General features: G+C 43.2%; 1 protein-coding gene across 5 annotated transcripts in view; it reads right to left on the reverse strand.

Moving 5' to 3' along the window:
• Positions 1 to 16,731, reverse strand: part of MARK1 (microtubule affinity regulating kinase 1) — a 57,834-nt gene extending 41,103 nt beyond the window's left edge. For 2 of the 5 annotated variants that reach the window (XM_070401060.1, XM_070401059.1), the window contains exon 1: positions 16,532 to 16,712. In XM_070401060.1, the coding sequence (XP_070257161.1) occupies positions 16,532 to 16,582 (51 nt within the window). In that variant the 5' untranslated portion in view covers positions 16,583 to 16,712. Of the gene's footprint in view, positions 1 to 16,531 lie in introns of all 5 variants that reach the window. The other 3 variants (XM_070401063.1, XM_070401061.1, XM_070401062.1) reach the window with 3 other exon arrangements.
• Between the last annotated feature and the right edge of the window lie 3,273 nt (positions 16,732 to 20,004).

Genomic DNA, 20,004 nt, shown 5'->3' on the forward strand with positions numbered 1-20,004 from the left:
TGTCTTTCTTCATAAACTGCATTTGGTAGTTCAAGAAGTAAGAAAATGTAGGCAGAAAAAGCTCAATCTTCATTGATCTGAAAATACGTTTTTTTGTCCTTTACTCTTAAAGGATTGCTTAATTTAGAAGAGAATTTGAGGTTGACAGTTATATACTCTCACAGTCTGTAAGGTATTATCCCAGGGTTTAATATATTTATTGCTGAGGAGAACTCTACTGCTCACCGAACTGTTGATACTTTGGAAATCATGTTTCTGTCCCTCTTTCTTCAGTGCCATCCCAGAATGGAACCGTCGTGTTCCGCAAAATACGTTGGTCCCACCCAAAAGTGCACGTGGTAGGACTAGACCCCCACTCTGGGTGGCACTGAAGGAAGAGTGACAGAGAGAACATTCCCCAGTGGGTGGAACTTTCGGCAGTGCACCTGGCTGTTTCCTTTGCCTAGAAAGAGAAAGAGTGTGAAGTATGGAGCTATAGAGATTCACAGACTGGTGCTCGTGTCTTGGCGGAATGATCAAGGAGTTAGAAGGAACGTGATTTGGAAATGAATGCCATGCAAGAAATACATGAGCAGATCTCCCTGAATGAACACAGCACGTGGTGATGGTGTCCCGTGTGAACGCTCGCCGCCGAGACCTCATGCTGCAGATGCCGGTCAGCCTCCTTCTCCAGCCACCCGTCTTCCAGGCAACATGGACCAGGGCTAAGCTGCCACATGCACAGAATAATACTGAGCTCCCAAATGACACCACAATTCCCAGGAGGGGGGGGGGGGGGCGCGCAGAGGTCGGTCATTTACCTGGTGGCAGGTTGATCATACTGGACTACCTTCATGCTAGGAGGGGCAGGGTTCTGAACTCACTGGAATACACACTTGCTGGATTTGCTTTCCCTATCCATAAAACTTATGCCGAAACCTCCATGGGGAGACCTACAGAGTACATTTTTCACCATCATGGCATTCCGCACAGCACTGCTTCTGAATGGACTTTAAAGCAAATGAAGCTGGCAATGGCTCATGCTTGAAGAATCCACTGGTCTTCTATTCCCCAGTACCCTGGAGCAGCTGACTTGATACACCAGTGGAATGGCTTTTTAAGGATTCTGTTATGACACCAGCTGGTGACAGCACCTTGCAGAGCTGGGTAACGTCTTCCAGGATGCAATATGCCCTCTGAATCAGTGGCTAATCTAGGGTGCTATTTCTCCCATAGCCAGGACACATAGATCCAGGAATTAAGAGATAGAAATAGGAACGGCTCCTCTCACTGTTAGCCTTCGTGATCCGCCAGGGATGTTTTTCTTTCTGGTCTCTGCAACTCTGGGTTCTGCTAGCACCAGAGTCTCAGCCCCTGAGGGAGGAATGCTTCTACCAGGTGTCATAGCAACTTGCCATGAAATGGCAAACCGACACTGCTTCACAACAATGAATCACTGGGCAAAGAAGGGGGTCATTATACTGGCTAGGTGACTGATCGTGACCATCAAGGGGAAACTGGGTTGCTATTACGTAACGGCTTACGGAGAAGTATGTCTAAATGCAGGGATCCTCCGGGAGCACCTCTAAGGACTCCCGTGTCCGGAGGTTAGTCAATGGAAAATTACAACCACCCAGTACAGGCAAGACCTCTGATGGCCCAGACTCTTCAGGAATGAAGGCTGGGGTCACCTCTAATCAGCTGAAGAGGAAGAATATTTCCTAATGAACAACTGAATTTTCTCATCATCTTCGTTTGGATTCCTGGCTTTTTTGGTACCATTACTCAACACTTACTATTGCAAAGTACATAATATACATACACCCAGTAACTTAAAACTGACAACCTCTCAGCCAGGTTTGTATTAGACTCATTTTATAGGTAAGGAAAGATGCCTAAAGCTCTGCACCTTATAAATTACTAAAGCTGGGGATAAACTAACCCCAGGGATGTCTTGTCACACAGTAAGCACTATACACCACCACTGACATGTATGTCCATTCCCACTGAGAGAGAACATGGACGTCACCCAACAGCTATCGCCCCTGGCCTCTTATCCTTCTTCCCCAAGTCACCTGCAGATCCCTCGGCCTCCCACTTGGCTTGCTTACACTTGATGCAGCCAACCAGAAAGTACACTTTTCCACTGTAGATTTAATACAATTTTTGCATTAAAATTAAATACAATGTTTACAATTAGTTTTGGTATAAAAAGGAATATAAATCTATGACTTAAAACACAGAAACCAATGTAAATATATTTTTTTATTGACTTCAGAGAGAGGAAGGGAAAGGGAGAGAGAGAGAGAGAAACATCAATGATGAGAGTTATTGACTGGCTGCCTCCAGCATGCCTCCTACTGGAGATCGAGCCCGCAATCCGGGCATGTGCCCTGATTGGGAATGGAACTGTGACCTCCTGTTTCATGGACTGACGCTCAACCACTGAACCACACCGGTCAGGCCAGAATTTTTAAAAATTAAAATTGTGTATAATTCAGCGACATAAAATGTTGGCATATTTACTTCCTTTATCTAAGTGTAATAATAATAATAGTAATAATAATAGCAGCAGCTACCACTTAGAGAGCGTCTACTAGGTGCCAGGCGCTGTTCTATGGGTATCACATGTGTTGAATCTTTTAAACCTCACAAGCACCCTGCAAGGTGAGCACGGCTGTTATCCTTTTTATAGATAAAGAGCCTGAGGCATAAAGAAACTACGCGGCTTCCCAAGGTCAAGGAGCTAGTAAATGGCAGAGCTGGGATTTGAACCCAGTCTCACTCCAGAGCACGTGCCTTAACCAAGAAGTTCTACAGACTCTGTATGTGAGTTGGAGTGTACAAAGGGCGATTATTCTCTTCAGGAGGAAGAAAGAGAGTGGCTGAGCCCGTGTTTTATTTTTAGAGGCACTCCTCCCTAAAATACTCTCCTCTACACCCAAAAAAATCCTCCGGGAGGTCATTCACTACTGCTTGCCAGAGATAGCAACCGAGTCCCCAGGGGATAGGAGAAAACATTGGCTTAAATTATACCTAAAAATATGGTATTAAGTTCTTTTAGAAACTTCCTAGTTCTTTCACTCCCACAAGTACAAAACCCTTACAGCAAACTCATGCCAAAAACTACAATGTATGTTTGTTCTTTAAATTATTAGATGCTATTTAATTTAACACTCTTGTATGCAAAGCTCCATTCCAGGACCTTCAGTTCAGATATAGTGAGCAAATCCAACAAAATCCAGTAATCATTCCCTAATATAAGCTAATAATCATATCAACTTAAATGTCAATACCTGTTCTAAATAAATATCTTGAAGTACAGTAAACTTTTAACTGATGATTTTAACTTGTGAACATGAATACAGAAGATTGGGGGGGGGGGGTAATCTCTCTTCAAAACACCTAAGAAGTTCATTAAAAAAATCTGGGGGGAAAGAAAAAACACCAGAATTTAAAAAGCAAATATTGTATCTGCATAGCACCACCTCAGGTTCTTAAAATACATCAGCACTGTCCAGAGAATGAGTGAATCATAATTGCATATATTTACTAATACCCATCAGGTATCTCCTATGTGCACAGCATTGTGCTCAACTTAGGAGGGGGGATGTATTCTACTGACAAATTCTTGTTGTTTTTAACACAATACAGCAGGCAACTCAGAACACTTTTGCAAGCCAACCCTGCTGGGTAGCACTGAGAGGCGAGTCAGCTGTAAGGGTCTTGGGCTCAGGAGGTGCAGCATTATCTGTGGGGCAGGTTTAAGGAAATGACAGCAGAGTTTGAAAGGACTGTCACCAAGTGCACACGCGGTAGAATCAGCAGCGGGATAAATATTCAATTCCAGCAAAGCAGAGATGAGAGAAGACTCCCCTTGGTCCTGGAGAGGAAGGTAGAAGAGAAAAGCAAGCTACCTCTTACCAACCTTCTCCATTTAAGGCTTTCCCCTTGGCATGTCCTTCGGGCACTAGTAGTTAAGAATTTACTAGAAAGTCAATCCCCCAGATTTAAACAAGTGGCCACTGTACATGATTTATTTCCCTCTACTTTTTGGTAGTCCAGCAATCAATAGAAGGAATCTAGAGTGGCCAGAAGGATCAATGACAATGCTATTCGGCGGATAATTTCTATAGAGGAAAATATGCCGGACAGTTTATAGGTAAATACCAAATTGAGATGCACCAGTAAGTGCTGAAAGGAAGAATGGTTAAATGACCTACCCAAGATAAAGTAGCTAGTTACTCAGCAGCTAAATAATCCCCCCACTCCCTTAGGACAACTGGATTCACCACTGATTAAAATCACAGACACACCACACACCAATTACAAAAATAAGAAAATACAATCACAAAGACAGGATGCCATAAAAAATAACGAGTTACCAGTCCTAGCATTTGTTAAATCCTTGTCTTAACACCTTTAAATCACCCTATTATTCTGCCCTAGTTTGAAAGACTCTTATTTCTGATCTATGAATACTTTTGTGGTTACTAGGGGTTGCTCTAAATTCTCTCCCAATCCTCAGCGAAATGTGTATGGAATTTCATTCCGAAATGTGAATCTTAAGAGGTGTTCAAACGGTAATTATCCTCTGACACTTGTTAAAATGGTAAGGCAGACTTGACCCAAGATCACGGCAACGCGGTATGATGATAGGGGAGAGAGGTCAGTTCTGAATACAGCAATGACAGCTGGGGATTTATAACCAAGGGGCAGAATAAGGGGGTCAGTGGGTGGGAAATGACTAAAAGCAGACATCAAGGGGAGGGGGATTCTGGCTAAACCAGCCCAACAGGATTCTTGCGGAAGGCAAGTCAAGAACTTAGACATCAAAGGCAGGGGCTCAGGGACTTGATTAGATATCCAGGTGGTCAGGTATCAAGGGTGGGTGATTCTCATAAACTAACTTCCGCAGAATTCCTTGCGTAGATTGGGTGCGCAGGCCCTGCAGGGACAGGACAGACACTAAGGCCAAGGTAAAAGCCTAGTTAGGAAAACTCAGAGGAGCCAACCTGAAGTTTGGCCAAGGAGAAAGTTTTCATCACCAGCACTGGCACCTGCCCCCTACCTATCCCTTCTCCCAATACCCCCAAATGAACTGTTTATACTTTCATGGACCATGAAAAAGCAGTCCACTAAATTTAAAAATGTGAGTGTTTCTAAAACATGCAGGCACACACAGGATACAAATCTAATCATCTGACCCTCTACTTGAATTGTCCAGGGGTGACCCTGTGACCTGCAGGGCTCTGCCTACCCTCCTGCCTGGTCCTCTAGCTAATCCCTGCCCACCCCGCATCAGGCTACTGCTCCCCGCCTCTCAGCTTCACGCCGAGGGCCTTTGTGCATCTTGCTCCTTCAACCCAATACTCTGTTCTTCCCACCAACTCAATTTTCCAAGGAACCACTTGGCAAAGGAGGACTGGTGTTTGGAGCCTCGTTCCAAGGCCATGAACTTGCTTGAGCACTCCGCCTCCCCCTCCCGCCTTTCTTCTGTGTCCTGCGCACTCAGATGACAAGGAGCTGTAACTTTCTCCCCACCTGTTTGTCTCAGTGTCTACCTCCCTCTTCAGGCCCGGGTCCCTCCAGAGCAGGGCACAGGTTTCATTTGCCCTTGGAGCTCTCGCGTCTCCAATTGAGATGAAACCAAAAGAAAAGGAAACAAAAGCAAACCCTCTTTTGAACCCGTGAAAGCAGCACTGCTGATCCCCAAAAGACAGGTGCTCATGCTTTACAGATTTAAAGTAAACCTGTCACTGTATCCTTTCCAGGGAGTGCCATTCCAACTTTGCACTGTTCCTCAGCTCTGACTGGTTTACAACCTGAACTCAAATGAATACAGGGGTCAAAACAATATTTAATAATACTTTCTCAGAAAAAAAAAAGATCAGGCCTATCACCAAAAGCACTATATGGTGACCTCCTTTAATTTGCTGTCATCCACCCCTTCTAATATGTTAACCCTGTAAAGCTGGGGGAAGGTAGGTAACATGAAATTCCTTAGCATCTCCCTCTCCAACTACAGACCCATGAGTGCCACACACATGTACCTGTGCTCTCCAACCCAGACAAATGCCTGTTATTTCTTCCAGCTCTTATCACCTGCTGGAAGGATTGGTTCATCAGTTCCCCACCCCACTTTCTATAATAAACATCAACCATAATTCTTCTTCATTTTAATCAAAGATGAGATTCAGTTACGATGTAATCATCGTCACATAACTCACTATTTTTCGAAGCCTAGGCAGTGGGTGTCAGCGTCAGAATTACCTAGAAGTTATGAAAATAGAGATTCCTGGATCCCACCCTAAAGAAACTGAGAAAGAACATGGAGTGGGAGTGAGCAAGGGTTAGGGAATGTGAATTTGAAATGATCTCCCAGCTGGTTCATAAGTTCACTCACTGTTGTTGAGAATAAATGACCTTGATTTATTAAATTGTTGAGTGTCTCAAAATAGGATATACAGAAGTAATGTTGGAAATAATCCCCGACCTCAAGTACTTTCAACAGAGTTAGAAAGATAAGGTTTACACACATTGAAATTGTAGAACAATGCAAACTCTACGGCATTCTATATGGTAGAACGGTCTTCAAAATTTAGATCCAGTACCCCGATCTTTAAAATGTTTAAGTATGGACAATTTTAGAAATGCTGACATAAATTACAGGTGTATTACTTTACTAACAAATCATATACATTAAAAAATATATGAAAAAGGTTTTGGAAACATTAAATTTTAATGATACAAACTTTTCATTGATTAGTAAAACATTACCAATTATGCAATATATTTGATTTTTTAAAACCATAGTTTAACAATTTGTGATACAGAGGTTTGCTTTATATCTGCCAGTAAGTTCAGTTTATATTGGTACTTGATTTCTATGACTATCCTGGCTAAAGACAGTACCTCACATAAATACAAGTTCGAATCCTATTATGATACATCTATTTCAATCTATCCAATTATTATAAATTTTTAATAAAAATGTTAGTAAATACTTTCCTTAGTGACAATTAACTGTTCTTGAAAACTAATCATTTTAATAATCATGACAAATGGCTTCCAAAAAGTACTAAGGTTTTGATGTGGAAAATTTATAAATTGGTTAGAAAATTATCCACATGCTTAAGTGTAACAGGACAATTTCAGAAATAATACGTAGTTTAGGGTAATAAAATTACATAAGTATGGATATTTCTGAACACCATTTTCAAAAGCTTATTCTAGCCTTTCTGGAGTAGACAAAATATTGTGGTTTACTCTAAGATAAAAAATGCTTTTTAAAAAAATGCATTGGTGAGCCTGAAGAAAGAGAAACATCCAAGGAAAAAACAAACACACAACAAAACAAACTCCAAGACCAGTGTTGCCCTGGGGGTAAATACTAAGCCTTGAACCCACTCCACTACACAGTGGGAGAGATGAACCTAAAACTCCCTCATTGAGCCAGGATCCCTCTAGGAGACTGGAGAGTCCCAGGTCAGTAGGGACTCCTTCTCTAGAAGAAGTTATCCTCAATTTAGACTCCCAAGTTGCACACAGGTAAATATCAGGCAAATGGGAGTTCATCAGCAAAAACCAGCAAATACAAAAAGAAACAAGCCACCGTAAATGGGAATCAGTAGACACAAACAATAGAGCTAAATCCCCAAGGACTTCAGATAATAAAATTTCCAGACACAGACTGTAAATAACTATACATGAAATGTTTAAGAAAATGCCAGCCTGATTTGAGAGAAAAACCCTTAGAACTTTTAGAAATAAAAAACAGAATATAATTTAAAAATTCAACAGATAGGTAGAGAGAAGAATGGAGCATGCTGGCTTTTCAGGGAGCTGCCCAAGGACTGGTTTCTGTCCAGCTGTGTTCCCGGTGCTGGTGGGAATCAGCAAAGACAGGATGCCTCGGGGGCCGCTGAGAACAAAAAGAGCTGCTCATTGTGCTGCTGCTTCAGAAGAACCACAGTACAGCAGACAGACAGCAGAGGGAGCAAGAGATAGGGGCTCCTAGGGAAATGAATGAACCTGGCAAATCCCTCTAACCAGGAATCCATGCACACAAGTTGAGAAGACATGTCTACAGAAAGGTTTGAAAGCCCTGCTGAGTATCCACACCTGCACCGGATGCTGAAGATCTTTCCATGTATCAAGCCAGTCTGAAAAGACTGGTAGAGGTAGCCATTTTTTTAAATGCATGCATACCAACACAACGTTACAAGGATACAAAGAAACAGGGCAAAATGGCCCAATCAAGGGAAGAAATTAATTCTCTATAAGCCAATCCTAAACAAACACAGGTATATGTATTGCCTGACAAAGAATTCAAAAAAAAAAACTGACATAAAGATGCTCAATTAGCTCATGTAAATAATGCATGAACAAAATGAGAATTTCAACAAAGAAACAGAAAATTTGAAAAAGAATCCAACAGAAATTTGGGAGCTGAAGAATGCAGTAACTAAACTGAAAACAACATTAGGAAGGTTCAACCAGAGACTTAACCAAGCTGGAAAAAAGTCAGCAAACTTGAAGACAGGTTGTTTGAAATTATCTAGTCAGAGGAGCAAAATGAAAAAATAATAAAAAAGAGTGAAGAAAGTCTAAGGGACTTCTGGGATACCAACCACGGGACCAATAGACACATTATGGGAGTCCCAGAAGGAGAAGAGAGAAAGGACAAAAAGCTTATTTAAAGAAAAAAAATGGCTGAAAGTTCTCAAATATGAGAAAAAAAATGGACATCCAGATTCAAGAAATCCAAGAAAACTTAAATAGGATGAGCTCAAAGACGTCCACTTGTCAAAAGTCAAAGACAAAATTTTGAAAGCAACAGGAAAAAGAAACTTGTCACAAATGAAAACACAGTATCAAAAAGCTTTTGGGATGTAGCAAAAGCAGTACTAAGAGGGAACTTTACAGCAACAAATGCCTACATTTTTTTTTTTAAAAAAAGATCTCAAATAACTAACTCTATCTACAACAAGGAACTAGAAAAATAAGAAAAACCTAATCCCAAAGCTAGCAAAATGAAGAAAATTACAATAAAGATTATAATAAAAATAAATGATAGAGAATAGAAAAACAATACAAAAAGCCAACAAAGTTAAGATTTGTTTTTTTAAAGATCAACAAATAACAAATCTTTAGCTAGACTAACTAGAGAGAAGACTCAAATAAAATCAGAAATGAGACATTACAACTGATGCCACAGAAATAACAAGGATCATAAGAGACAACTATGAACAACTATATGCCAACAAACTTAGAAGAAAAGGAGAAATTCCTATAAACATACAATCTACCAAGACTGAATCATGAAGAAAGAAAATCTGAAAATATCTGTAACTAATAAGGAGATTGAGTCATTAATCAAAAACCTTCCAACAAAGAAAAGCCCAGTACCAAACATTTACAGAATCCTTCTCAAACTCTTCCAAAAATTGAAGACAAGGGTACGCTTCTTAACTCATTGTATGAGGTCAGCATTACTCTTAACACCAAAGGCCAAAAAAGACACTACAAGAAAACTATGGGCCAAAAACCATGATGAATATAGATGTAAAATCTTAAACAAAATATTAGCAAACCAAATTTAACAGCATAATAAAGGACCACACACCATAATCAAGTGGGATTTATCTTGAAGATATAAAGACAGTTCAACATACCATGATCAATGTGATACACAGCATATTAGCAGAACAATATAAAATTCACAAGATCGTCTCTATTGATGCAGAAAAGGTATTTCACACACACAAAAAAATATCAACACCTTTTCATGATAAATATTCTTAACTCCCGCCCTAGCCAGTTTGGCTCAGTGGATAGAGTGTCAGCCTGTGGACTGAAGGGTCCCAGGTTCGATTCCTGTCAAGGGCATGTACCTTGGTTGCGGGCACATCCCCAGTAGGGGGTGTGCAGGAGGCAGCTGATCGATGTTTCTCTCTTATCAATGTTTCTAACTCTCCATCCCTCTCTCTTCCTCTCTGTAAAAAATCAATAAAATATATTTTTAAAAAAATTCTCAACTCCCTGAGACTAGAACAATAAAAGCCATATGTGCAAAGCCCACAGCTAAGATATCAATGGTGAAAAAGTGAAAGGTTTTCCTCTAAGATCAGGAACAAGGCAAGGAGGCCCATTTATATTCAACATAGTACTGAAAGTCCTAGCTGGAGTAGCTTGGCAAGAAAAAGAAAAAAGGAAATTAAAAGAACAATCTCATTTACAATAGCAACAAAAAACAATAAAATACAAAGAAATAAACTTTAAGAAGGGGAAAGACTTGTACACTGAAAACTACAAAATGTTGCTAAAAGAAATTAAAGAAGATACACATAAATGGAAAGACACCCTGCATTCATGGATTGGAAGATTTATTATTGATAAAATGTCCGTTCTACCCAAAGAGATCTACAGAATCAATACAATTTCTATCAAAACCCCAACAGCATTGTTTTATAGAAACAGGATAAAACAATCCTAAAATTCATACAGAACCACGAAGAACCTGAATAGTTGAAGCAACCTTGAGAAAAAAAACAAAAAAGCTGTGGGCCTCACAATTTATGACTTCAAAACATATCGCAAAGCTACAGTAATCTAAATAGTATGGCACTGACATAATGACAGACACATAGACCACGGAAACAGAACCAAAAGCCCAGAAATAAACCTATGAACATATAGTCAAATGATCATTGACAAGAATGCCAAGAACACACAAGGGGGAAAGGATCGCCTTTTCAACAAATGGTGCTGGGAAAACCGAATAGCCACAAATTGGGCCTTCCACTTACAAAAATTGATTTCAAATGGATTAAAGACTTAAGTAATACCTGTAACTATAAAACTCCAAGAAGAAAACATAGGGGGGTAAACTTTAGTATGTTGTTCTTGGAAATGATTTCATGGCTAAGACACCGAAAGCACAGGCAACCAAAGCAAAAACAGACAGGTGGCACTACCTCAAACTAAAACGCTTCTTACATCAAAGGAAATAATCAATAGAGTGCAAAGACAACCTGTAGAATGGAAGAAAATATTTGCAAACCACTTATATATGAAACATGGTTAATAGTGAAAATATATAAGGAACTCCTAGAATTCAATATTTTTTAAAAAACCACATTTAAAAAAAATGAATGAAGAGCTTGAATAGATGTTTCTCTCCAAGAGGATGTAAAAATGGCCTACAGATATATGAAAAGATGTTTAACACCACTATCAGGGAACTGCAAAACAAAACCACAATGAGATAGCACCTCACACCTGTTAGGATGGCCATTATCAAAAAAAAACAAAATAAAACAAAACAGACAATAGCAAGTGTTGGTGAGGATGTGAAGAAAGTGGAGCCCTGTGCACTGTTAGTAGGAATGGAAAATGGTGCAGCCACTATGGAAAATAGTATGAAATTCCTCAAAAAATTAAAAATAGAGCTAGCAATCCCACTGCTGGGTACTTATTCAAAAGAAGAGAAGTCAGGATCTGGAAGACATATCTGCACTCTTGTGTTCACTGCAGCATTATTCATAATAGATTAACCCAAATGTCCAGCAACAGATTAATGGGTAAAGAAAATGTTATATACACTCAATGGAATGTTTTTCCACCATAAAAAGGAAGGATTTCTGTTACATGCTAAGTGAAATTAGGCAGTCATTGACTGATCAATACTGCATGATTCCCCTTCAGTGAGGTAGCTAAAGTCATCAAATGTATGGAAACAGAAAGAAGAATTGTGGGGCCAGGGGCTGGGGAGAGAGGACAATGGGAGTTGCTGTTCAATGGGTATAAAGTCTCCGTCACGCCAGATGGAAAGGCCCTAGAGAGCTGCTGTACAACACTGTGCCTGTGCTGTAGTTAACAACACTGTACCGCACACTTGGAAATGTGTTAAGAGGATAGATCTCGTGTTATCTGTGTTTTAGTATACGAACAAATTCAACAGTGATTTAAATACAGCCGAGAGTTAGCTAACAGAGCATATTACATACAGTAACTATACTGTAGGTTTTACTATAGATTGTAATAAAGACAGTAACATAGGGGAAGAAGTGAATGAGAGTTAAAATACATATAGGCTCCCTGGCCAGTTAGCTAAGTGGTTAGAGCATTAGCCCCAGGACTGAAGGGTCTAGGGCAGGGGTGGGCAAACTTTTTGACTCGAGGGCCACAATGGGTTCTTAAACTGGACTGGAGGGCCGGAACAAAAGCATGGATGGAGTGTTTGTGTGAACTAATATAAATTCAAAGTAAACATCATTACATAAAAGGGTACGGTCTTTTTTTTTTTTTTTTTTTAGTTTTATTCATTTCAAATGGGCCGGATCCGGCCCGCGGGCCGTAGTTTGCCCACGGCTGGTCTAGGGGCATGTACTTGGGTTGCAGGTTTGATGCCTGGTCGGGGCCCTGCAGCAGGCAACCAATCAACATGACTCTCTCACATCAATGTTTCTCTCTCTCTTTCTCTCTCCCTCCCTCTCTCCTCTCTCCTCTCTCTCTTTCTGACACCAGAAACGCTAGACAGAATAGAGGGGTAAGGCAATATTCAAAGAGATAATGGTTGCTACATTTCCAAAATTAATGAAAGATATAAATCCACAGAGTTTAAATCTAAACAAATCATACAGATTGCTGTGCGGGAAGGCAAGGAACTCACGGGAAAAATGAATGAGAAGTTAAGGCACATGGAGGAGTTAAGATCTAACATAATCTAATCCCCAAAGCCAGGAACTGATCAATTTTGATGACAAATAAAAAAGTTCAAAGGGGAAGGAACGTTATGGCACTGATCTTCTGTGTGTTACTCCTGGTCACTGTGCTGGGCACTGGCAAATACAGAATTAAGGTGACAAAGTAAATCCACAGTTAGAATGCAGCGTGATAGGTACTGTGACACGTGAGGGAACTGAGCAAACCCAAGGGAAGTGATTAGTAACAGTGATTCCCAGGGACAAACTACTGATGGCCACCTTAGTTCAGCCAATACTCGTTACGGTCAGTGAATTTCAGATCTATAAACAGAATCACCATCCAGAGTTGTGTTATTCAAAGTTTCAAAGTCCATTTTAAAATTACCAAAGTCCATTTTAAAACATTTCCAAAAGGAGTCAAATCAGTTTTCTTCATACTGTTCCAACTTCCCCATAGAAAGCTAGTCTGGACATTTGGGATCCATAAAAATTAGCATAAGAAGAATTTTTCCAAAATCACACAAAAAAATTTTCTTGCTTAATTTAAAAGTAATGGCATAAAAGTAATGGCAATATATTATCTATATCCATGCTGGAATTATCCAAGTCATCCAACAGAAGAAAAGGAATATTTCATATACCTGTTCTTTTTCTGGACTTACTCTTTACAACCTAAAATCAAACCCATTTTGCATAAATTAATGATATTATCTGCAACATGATATTAACTATGTCACTATAAAGTGCTTATTCCACTCAAGTGAATCATTGGTGTGCTGTTGGATTTAGCCACGTAAGGCCTGTGACCACACATACAAATCCTTCAACTAACAAAATACTTCTGAAAAGTACCCACAGATTGTTCCCAAAGAAAACCAATTCTTTCTCACTCTACTCTAAACAGCAATATATATAAGCTCAGTGCTATACTATTCCTCTTTCGAATTTGAAAACTTATCCTCAATATATATTAGTGACATGGGTAGATATTACATACACCCAAGGACACAACATCCAAATACATTTATATATGGCTAAATAAATTTTTATATAAACTGCAAATGATTTCAATAAAATACCAAGATGGTTCTTTAAATGACCGTATTTGCTTCTTTTACTTTCCAGCAGTAATGAAATGTTTTTAGCTGTGCCCTTAATATTCCAAAAGACTGAGAAGCCTTTTGTTGTCATAGGAATGTAAATTTTCGCAGCCAGTTTTTAAAATAGGTCACTTTAACTGGAAACACCACAAATGTGTATTTTGACTGCCACACTGGCATTAATCTATTAGTGATCAAACAGGTTTGTTAGTTCACTGATGAGAGGGAAGTTAAGAATGGATAATGATATTTATTACCAACCAGAGAATAATGAGAGACACCAATTGGTGATTTAAAATAAGTTTTTATTGATTTCAGAGTGGAAGAGAGGGACAGAGAGATAGAAACATCAATGATGAGAGAGAATCATTGATCGGCTGCCTCCTGCACACCCGCTACTGGGGATCGAGCCCACAACCGAGGCATGTGCCCTGACCAGGGAATCTAATTGTGACTTCCTGGCTCATAGGTTGATACAACCATTGAACCACACTGGCCAGGTCCAATTGGTGACTTAAATAACCTTCACTGGTGGTCCCTTTGATAAACACCTATAGCACTTAAAAACCAATTTAGTCCTATTTACACAGTGGTTTCCATTGTACAGTTTGGGATATTTGCCTTTTCTGTAAGTTCCTTGAGGGGAGAGGCCTTGTCTTAAATACTACTACTGTATCTCTTCTCGCTCAGAACCAAAGCTGAGTGTATACTTATTGATAAATTAGCTGCAGTAAAATAAAATATATTTTCCATGGCAATTAGGAGGCAATCGAGATGTGGGTAAAGTAAGCTAATTGTAGGTACAGTTAGTGCAACACAATGACAGCAAGGGACAAGACCATAACAGTGACTTTGAAATAACATGTTCAGAAACAGAGCAAATGAGTTTATGCAGCATAACCATTTTCTGAAGGTACCACATAATTTATCGCATGATTATTGCTTAGCTTTAAAATGCTCTTTTGGGGGTCTTACACGTGACGATGCATTCATATTTCTATAACGCTATCTCATGTCTGTATAAACTACCTTATTCATACAAGTATGGAAAGAGCTGTATGTACTATTCAAAATCAAAAAGAAAATAAAACCAATGTATTATTCCACCCTTCTAAGGTTAATGAACACACACAGTGTTTTGCTAATTAAAACAAAGGTCTTACTTTTCATGCACATCGAAATGACACACAGAATAACAGCGATCCTTTTAGTTAGAAAAATTCAGCACCAACGTGGCTTTAAAATCAACTTCTATCAAAATTTTCATCTTTTCCCCTGACCTTCTTCAATCTCTCAATCAAAATTATACACCAGTGATGTTTTTATAGCAACAATTACGATGCAAATTATGTGATCCTTTATGATAACAGCAGACTTACACTATCTTTACCATTGTAAAGGCACCACACCACAGAGGACAAAAGCACACTGCAACATCCTCCTAGCTCTTCTAACAAGACTCTGTTCCTGGAATTTCTTCTCCCTTCACACAATCACATTAAGTCTCTGTGGCCCCCTACTCTCCAAGATCAAATAATCTGTCCACACCTCCCTCCAACACTTCAGAGGTGAGTCTGTATCTCTGTCTCCTTCTTTTGTCTAAGAACGTGCAGGCACTTAGTTTATTTGACCCACCCTTTAAAGGCATGGGTATACCCAGAGCTGGAGAGCCCCTGAGTTAACTAGACAACTAGAGATCTAGTCGGCACCCCAAAACTTGCTACCCCTTTAGCTCTTTTTAAAAAGTCAGGAAATCAGCGTAGGCCCTGTTTACAGGCCAGGAGAGTTGTTTCGTTGTTGTTGCTGCTGCTGCTGCTGCTTTAAGTCTTTCCCACAGAAGAACTCACGTACACTCACGAAACAACTGTACTTTTCAGAAGGTGCAAATACAAACTGATCTTGTTTGTCCCTTTGGTTTTCAAGAGTTGAAACACCAAGGACATCTGCATCTAGAAAAAAACTCCTGAGGGCAAGTTCATCAAAGACGCAGAAAATCCTTCCTTCAAAGAAATGCACCTTGTGACGCTCCACGAAGGAGGAGAAAGATTTAAAGTAAAACCTTCCCTGGTTGATCACCGCAGGCTTGAGGGAGAGAAGAATAGGCGCTCGGTTTCCCGTGGCTTCTCAACACTGTGCGGTGACCCCAGGGCCACAGAAGCCGTGGGTGCGATTCTTCCACTCATCACTGCCCAGGAGCACACAAGCTCTGCAAACTCCGTGCACAAACACACCCCCTCTCCACTACCATCCTCGCCCTCCACCTCGACCCCAGCGTGACCACGATGCTACAAAAAGCAAAGTCATGGGGCAATGCAGGGGGTGGGGGGGGAAGGGAGGGGAGAATGTGTGCAAAGGACTGAAAGACCCAGAAAAGCGAGGGTGGGAGAAATAGTCCGCGGGCTGGGCTGTGACCCAGAGCCAGCCCTGGGGTGGGATGTAGACGCCCCAGGCGCGGAAAAACCACCGGGATGCCCACTCTGCCTTGCCCTGCCTCTGCCCTCCATCACCCCCTTGCTCTCCGGCAGGGCCACCTCCGGGCAGGGAGCGCCTCTCACAGTCCCCTAGTCTCACGCCGGAGGGTCGGGGTGCAGCCTGGGGCTGAGCGGGGGGCGAGGTCTGGGGGCGCCAAGCGCAGACCCCGCGGCTCGGGGGCCACTGGGGACCCGGCGGCCCGGGTGGAGGGCGAGCGCGGGTCGCAGGGGGGTCTGGCCGCGCGGCTGCGGGGCGGCTCGGGCTACTCACGTTCTCCGTGTCCCGCTCGTTCACCGTGGGCAATGGCGTCCGGGCCGACATTTTGTGCGGGCGGCGGGATCGGGCCGGGGTCCCTCGGGCCGGGCTGAGTGCGGGCTCCGGGGGCGCAGGAAGCGGGCGCAGGCGCGGGCCGAGGCCGGGCGCAGCGCTCCCGCAGGCCGCGGGCGGTGCAACCAGCGGCCCGGAGCGGAGCGGGGAAGAGGCCGCGCGGGGCGGGGAGGGGAGGGGGCGCTGCCCGCGGCGGCGCCGGGGACGCGGGCGCCGGGGAGGGAGGGCTCCGGGCGGGCGGGTGCGGCGCCGCGGGCAGAGGCGCCGGGGGCGGCGTCCGGGCCCCGCTAGGCTCCCGGGGCCATGGCCGAAGGTGAACTCGCGCCTCCGATCGCGGCCCGGCAAGCGCGGCCCCGACAGCGCCCCGCGCCCCGCCCGGGAGAGCGGCGCCCGCGGGCCGTGCCGCAGCCACGCGCGGGGCCGTCCCGGCTGGGTCCGCGCTCAGAGCCGCCGCCGAGCCGGGAGGAGGCGGGCGCGGCACGCAGCACCCAGGCCACTTGGCGGCGGCCGGCGGGTGGGCGGGCGCCGGCCGGGGGCCTCTCCATTCATTCCCTCATTAGGGATGCGGGGCCGCCGCCTCCCTCCCGCGCTCGCTCGAGCGCCGTCCCCGTTTATTTTGGTCCCGCGCACCACCCGCCGAGTACGGTTGTCTCAGAGCCTCGGGTGCCTTTTCTCTTTCTCGGCCTTTGGGTTTTGCCGGAGGGAGGGGGGAGGACGCCGGTCCCTTTTTTGTCCGTTTCGTTGCGGAAGAATTAGATGCATCTGACCCTGGCCCTGCACCCCGACCTGCTACCTCGGACGTCTCCCCTTCTCAAATCCTCCTTTGCCCCTGATGTCAAGTGTCCCCAGTCCTTGCCCTCCCCGAGCCTTCTCTCAGCCCCCTTCTGCAGGAAGCCCGTGGGGTCAGGGTCACCCTAATAGTTGGACACAGGGCACAAAAGCCCTTAGAGGCGCCAGCAGGGGCTCAGGCCAGGCAGCTCGCCCAGGTGACCCCACGGCGCGGCCTCCTTTTGGAATGGGGACGGTGGTAGAGGTCACCCGGTGGCCATCGCAGCACCCCCAGAGTGGGTGCACCCAGGAGTCACCACGTTTACCGGGGCTGATTGTCACTTCCTGGGACACAAGGAAGTGTCACTGGGGCCAGAGGAGAGCAGTCTGTGATTTTGGTCCTGTCCTACCTTCTCCAGGTGGCTTCCTCTCCCTTTCCGCCCACTTCTCACATTCCTATAAGAGGCCCAGTAGCCCTCTAGAAAGCAATGCTGCTGCTTTCTATCTTAGTTGAGAGCTTACATTTTGCACACGGCCCCAACCTTCCAATATTTCTTTTCACTTCCTTTCCTGGGTGGGCGGGTAGATAAAAGGAGCAATAGAAGGGGTTAGATCCCATTTTTAAGCCACTTCCTTAAGTTTCCAATGAGACTCTCAAGATGGGCAATTCCACCTCTCCCCTGAAGTCCACCCATTTGGGGGAAAAAAAAAAGAACCCTGCATCAGATGGTTTTTATTCCGACTTATTAAAGGTAGCTTCTGAAAAGTTAACACTTGACCCTTACAACATGTTCCAAAAGACCTAAAAATAGCAAATACAGAGACCCAGCATATAGTCCCTTCTGGAACACCATCTATGTACGTATTTCTCCAGCACTGTATCTTGTAAACACTTCCCAGTTTCACAAAGCAAATAAAAATCACAGGATCCCTTTGATGTTGATCGCTACTCCTCAAATCCAGTTCAGGCTGTGCAACTGCAAGGCTGCAAACTGGATTATGGCGAGCACCCGGGCACGCCGCGCTTTCACAGTTCCTCTGCGGACATCCTGAATCACCCAGATGCCCTGAGGTTGCCAGGGCAGAGCTTGTACTCTTCTGATTAACTAGAGTCACCGCTGCCTATAGGGGCTGCTCACAGTGTCAGCAGCACAGCGACCTCAGCAGCCACCCCAGAGCACCTTGTTACAACAGCACCTGTGGTAACCAGGGAATAAACAAGGATCGGCGAAAGGGTGTTCAACCCCTTGGGAATGTGATCATTTCCCTCCACTGATAGCTTGGGTTTTGCTTTTCAATGCCCACTCGCATATTATCCTGTGTCTTTACCCTTGTATTGACCCAGGCAAGCATATTTATTTTTACCGAAGTCCATTCAGTTGACTTAGTCAAGATCACAGATGCGGCTCACAGTATACAAAAGATAACCGTGATGTGTGGTGTTGTTCGCCCTGTAAGGTTCATTATACCTGTAATGCATAAAAGGCTCTTTAGAGACAGAGCTTCAAGGAGAGGATTCCCGTACAGTGGCTCCCAAGACTTTAAAGTCATGGGCAGCCTGGCCGGTATGGCTCAGTGGTTGAGCATCAACCTATGAACCAGGTGCAATTTCTGGTCAAGGGCACATGTCCAGGTTGCGGGCTCGATCCCCAGTGTGGGGTGTGCAGGAGGCAGCCGATCAATGATTCTCTCTCATCACTGATGTTTCTCTCTCTTTCTCTCTCTCCCTTCCTCTCCGAAATCAATAAAAATGTTTTTTTAAAAAGTCATAGGCAAACCCCTTAGCTTTATGTGCTACACTGTGTTCACATATTGAACCTGAACTGAAAATCACATTAACGATAGTCAGGGATATTTATTTTTTAAATCAACCTATTAAAAAAAAAGGTTTTATAACAGCAGAGCTACATTCAAAGGGAGTCTTCATTGGATGGGTAACTCAACTCCATAATTCTGGCTAACAAAATAGACTAGAAACAGCTTTATTAAAAAATGGACTGCAAGCCAAAACCGGTTTGGCTCAGTGGATAGAGCGTCGGCCTTTGGACTGAAAGGTCCCAGGTTCGATTCCGGTCAAGGGCATGTACCTGGGTTGCGGGCACATCCCCAGTAGGAGATGTGCAGGAGGCAGCTGATTGATGTTTCTCTCTCATCAATGTTTCTAATTCTCTCTCTCTCTCTCTCCCTTCCTCTCTGCAAAAAAAAAAAAAAAAAAAAAAAAAATCAATTAAATATATTTTTTAAAAAAATGGACTTCAAATAATGCATGCCTGCCACTGTGGGCTTGTTGCATAAGGAACATTCACTCTGCACAGGTGAGAAAAGGTCACTGTGTTCTTGAAAGGAGTGTGTGCCCCTACGTGAGCGCTCCACCCCTTGCGATGGCAGGAGGCAGCGTTGTGACTGAGTCAGAGCTGTGTGGCCATCGCCCTTACTTAACAATGAGCATGCTCAGAAGCAAAATTCTCTTGTGTCACTACACACAGCTTCTTGTGCCCGTGACTAGGAAGAAATGACAACAGGAATATTTTTTTAAAAAAATATATTTTATTGATTTTCTACAGAGAGGAAGGGAGAGGGATAGAGAGTTAGAAACATCGATGAGAGAGAAACATCGATTCAGCTGCCTCCTGCACGCCCCCAACTGG

This window comes from Myotis yumanensis, unplaced genomic scaffold (genome assembly GCF_028538775.1).
Source record: "Myotis yumanensis isolate MYYU_CA2020_CCGP unplaced genomic scaffold, mMyoYum1.0.hap1 SCAF_22, whole genome shotgun sequence".
NCBI classification, from domain to species: Eukaryota; Metazoa; Chordata; class Mammalia; order Chiroptera; family Vespertilionidae; genus Myotis; species Myotis yumanensis.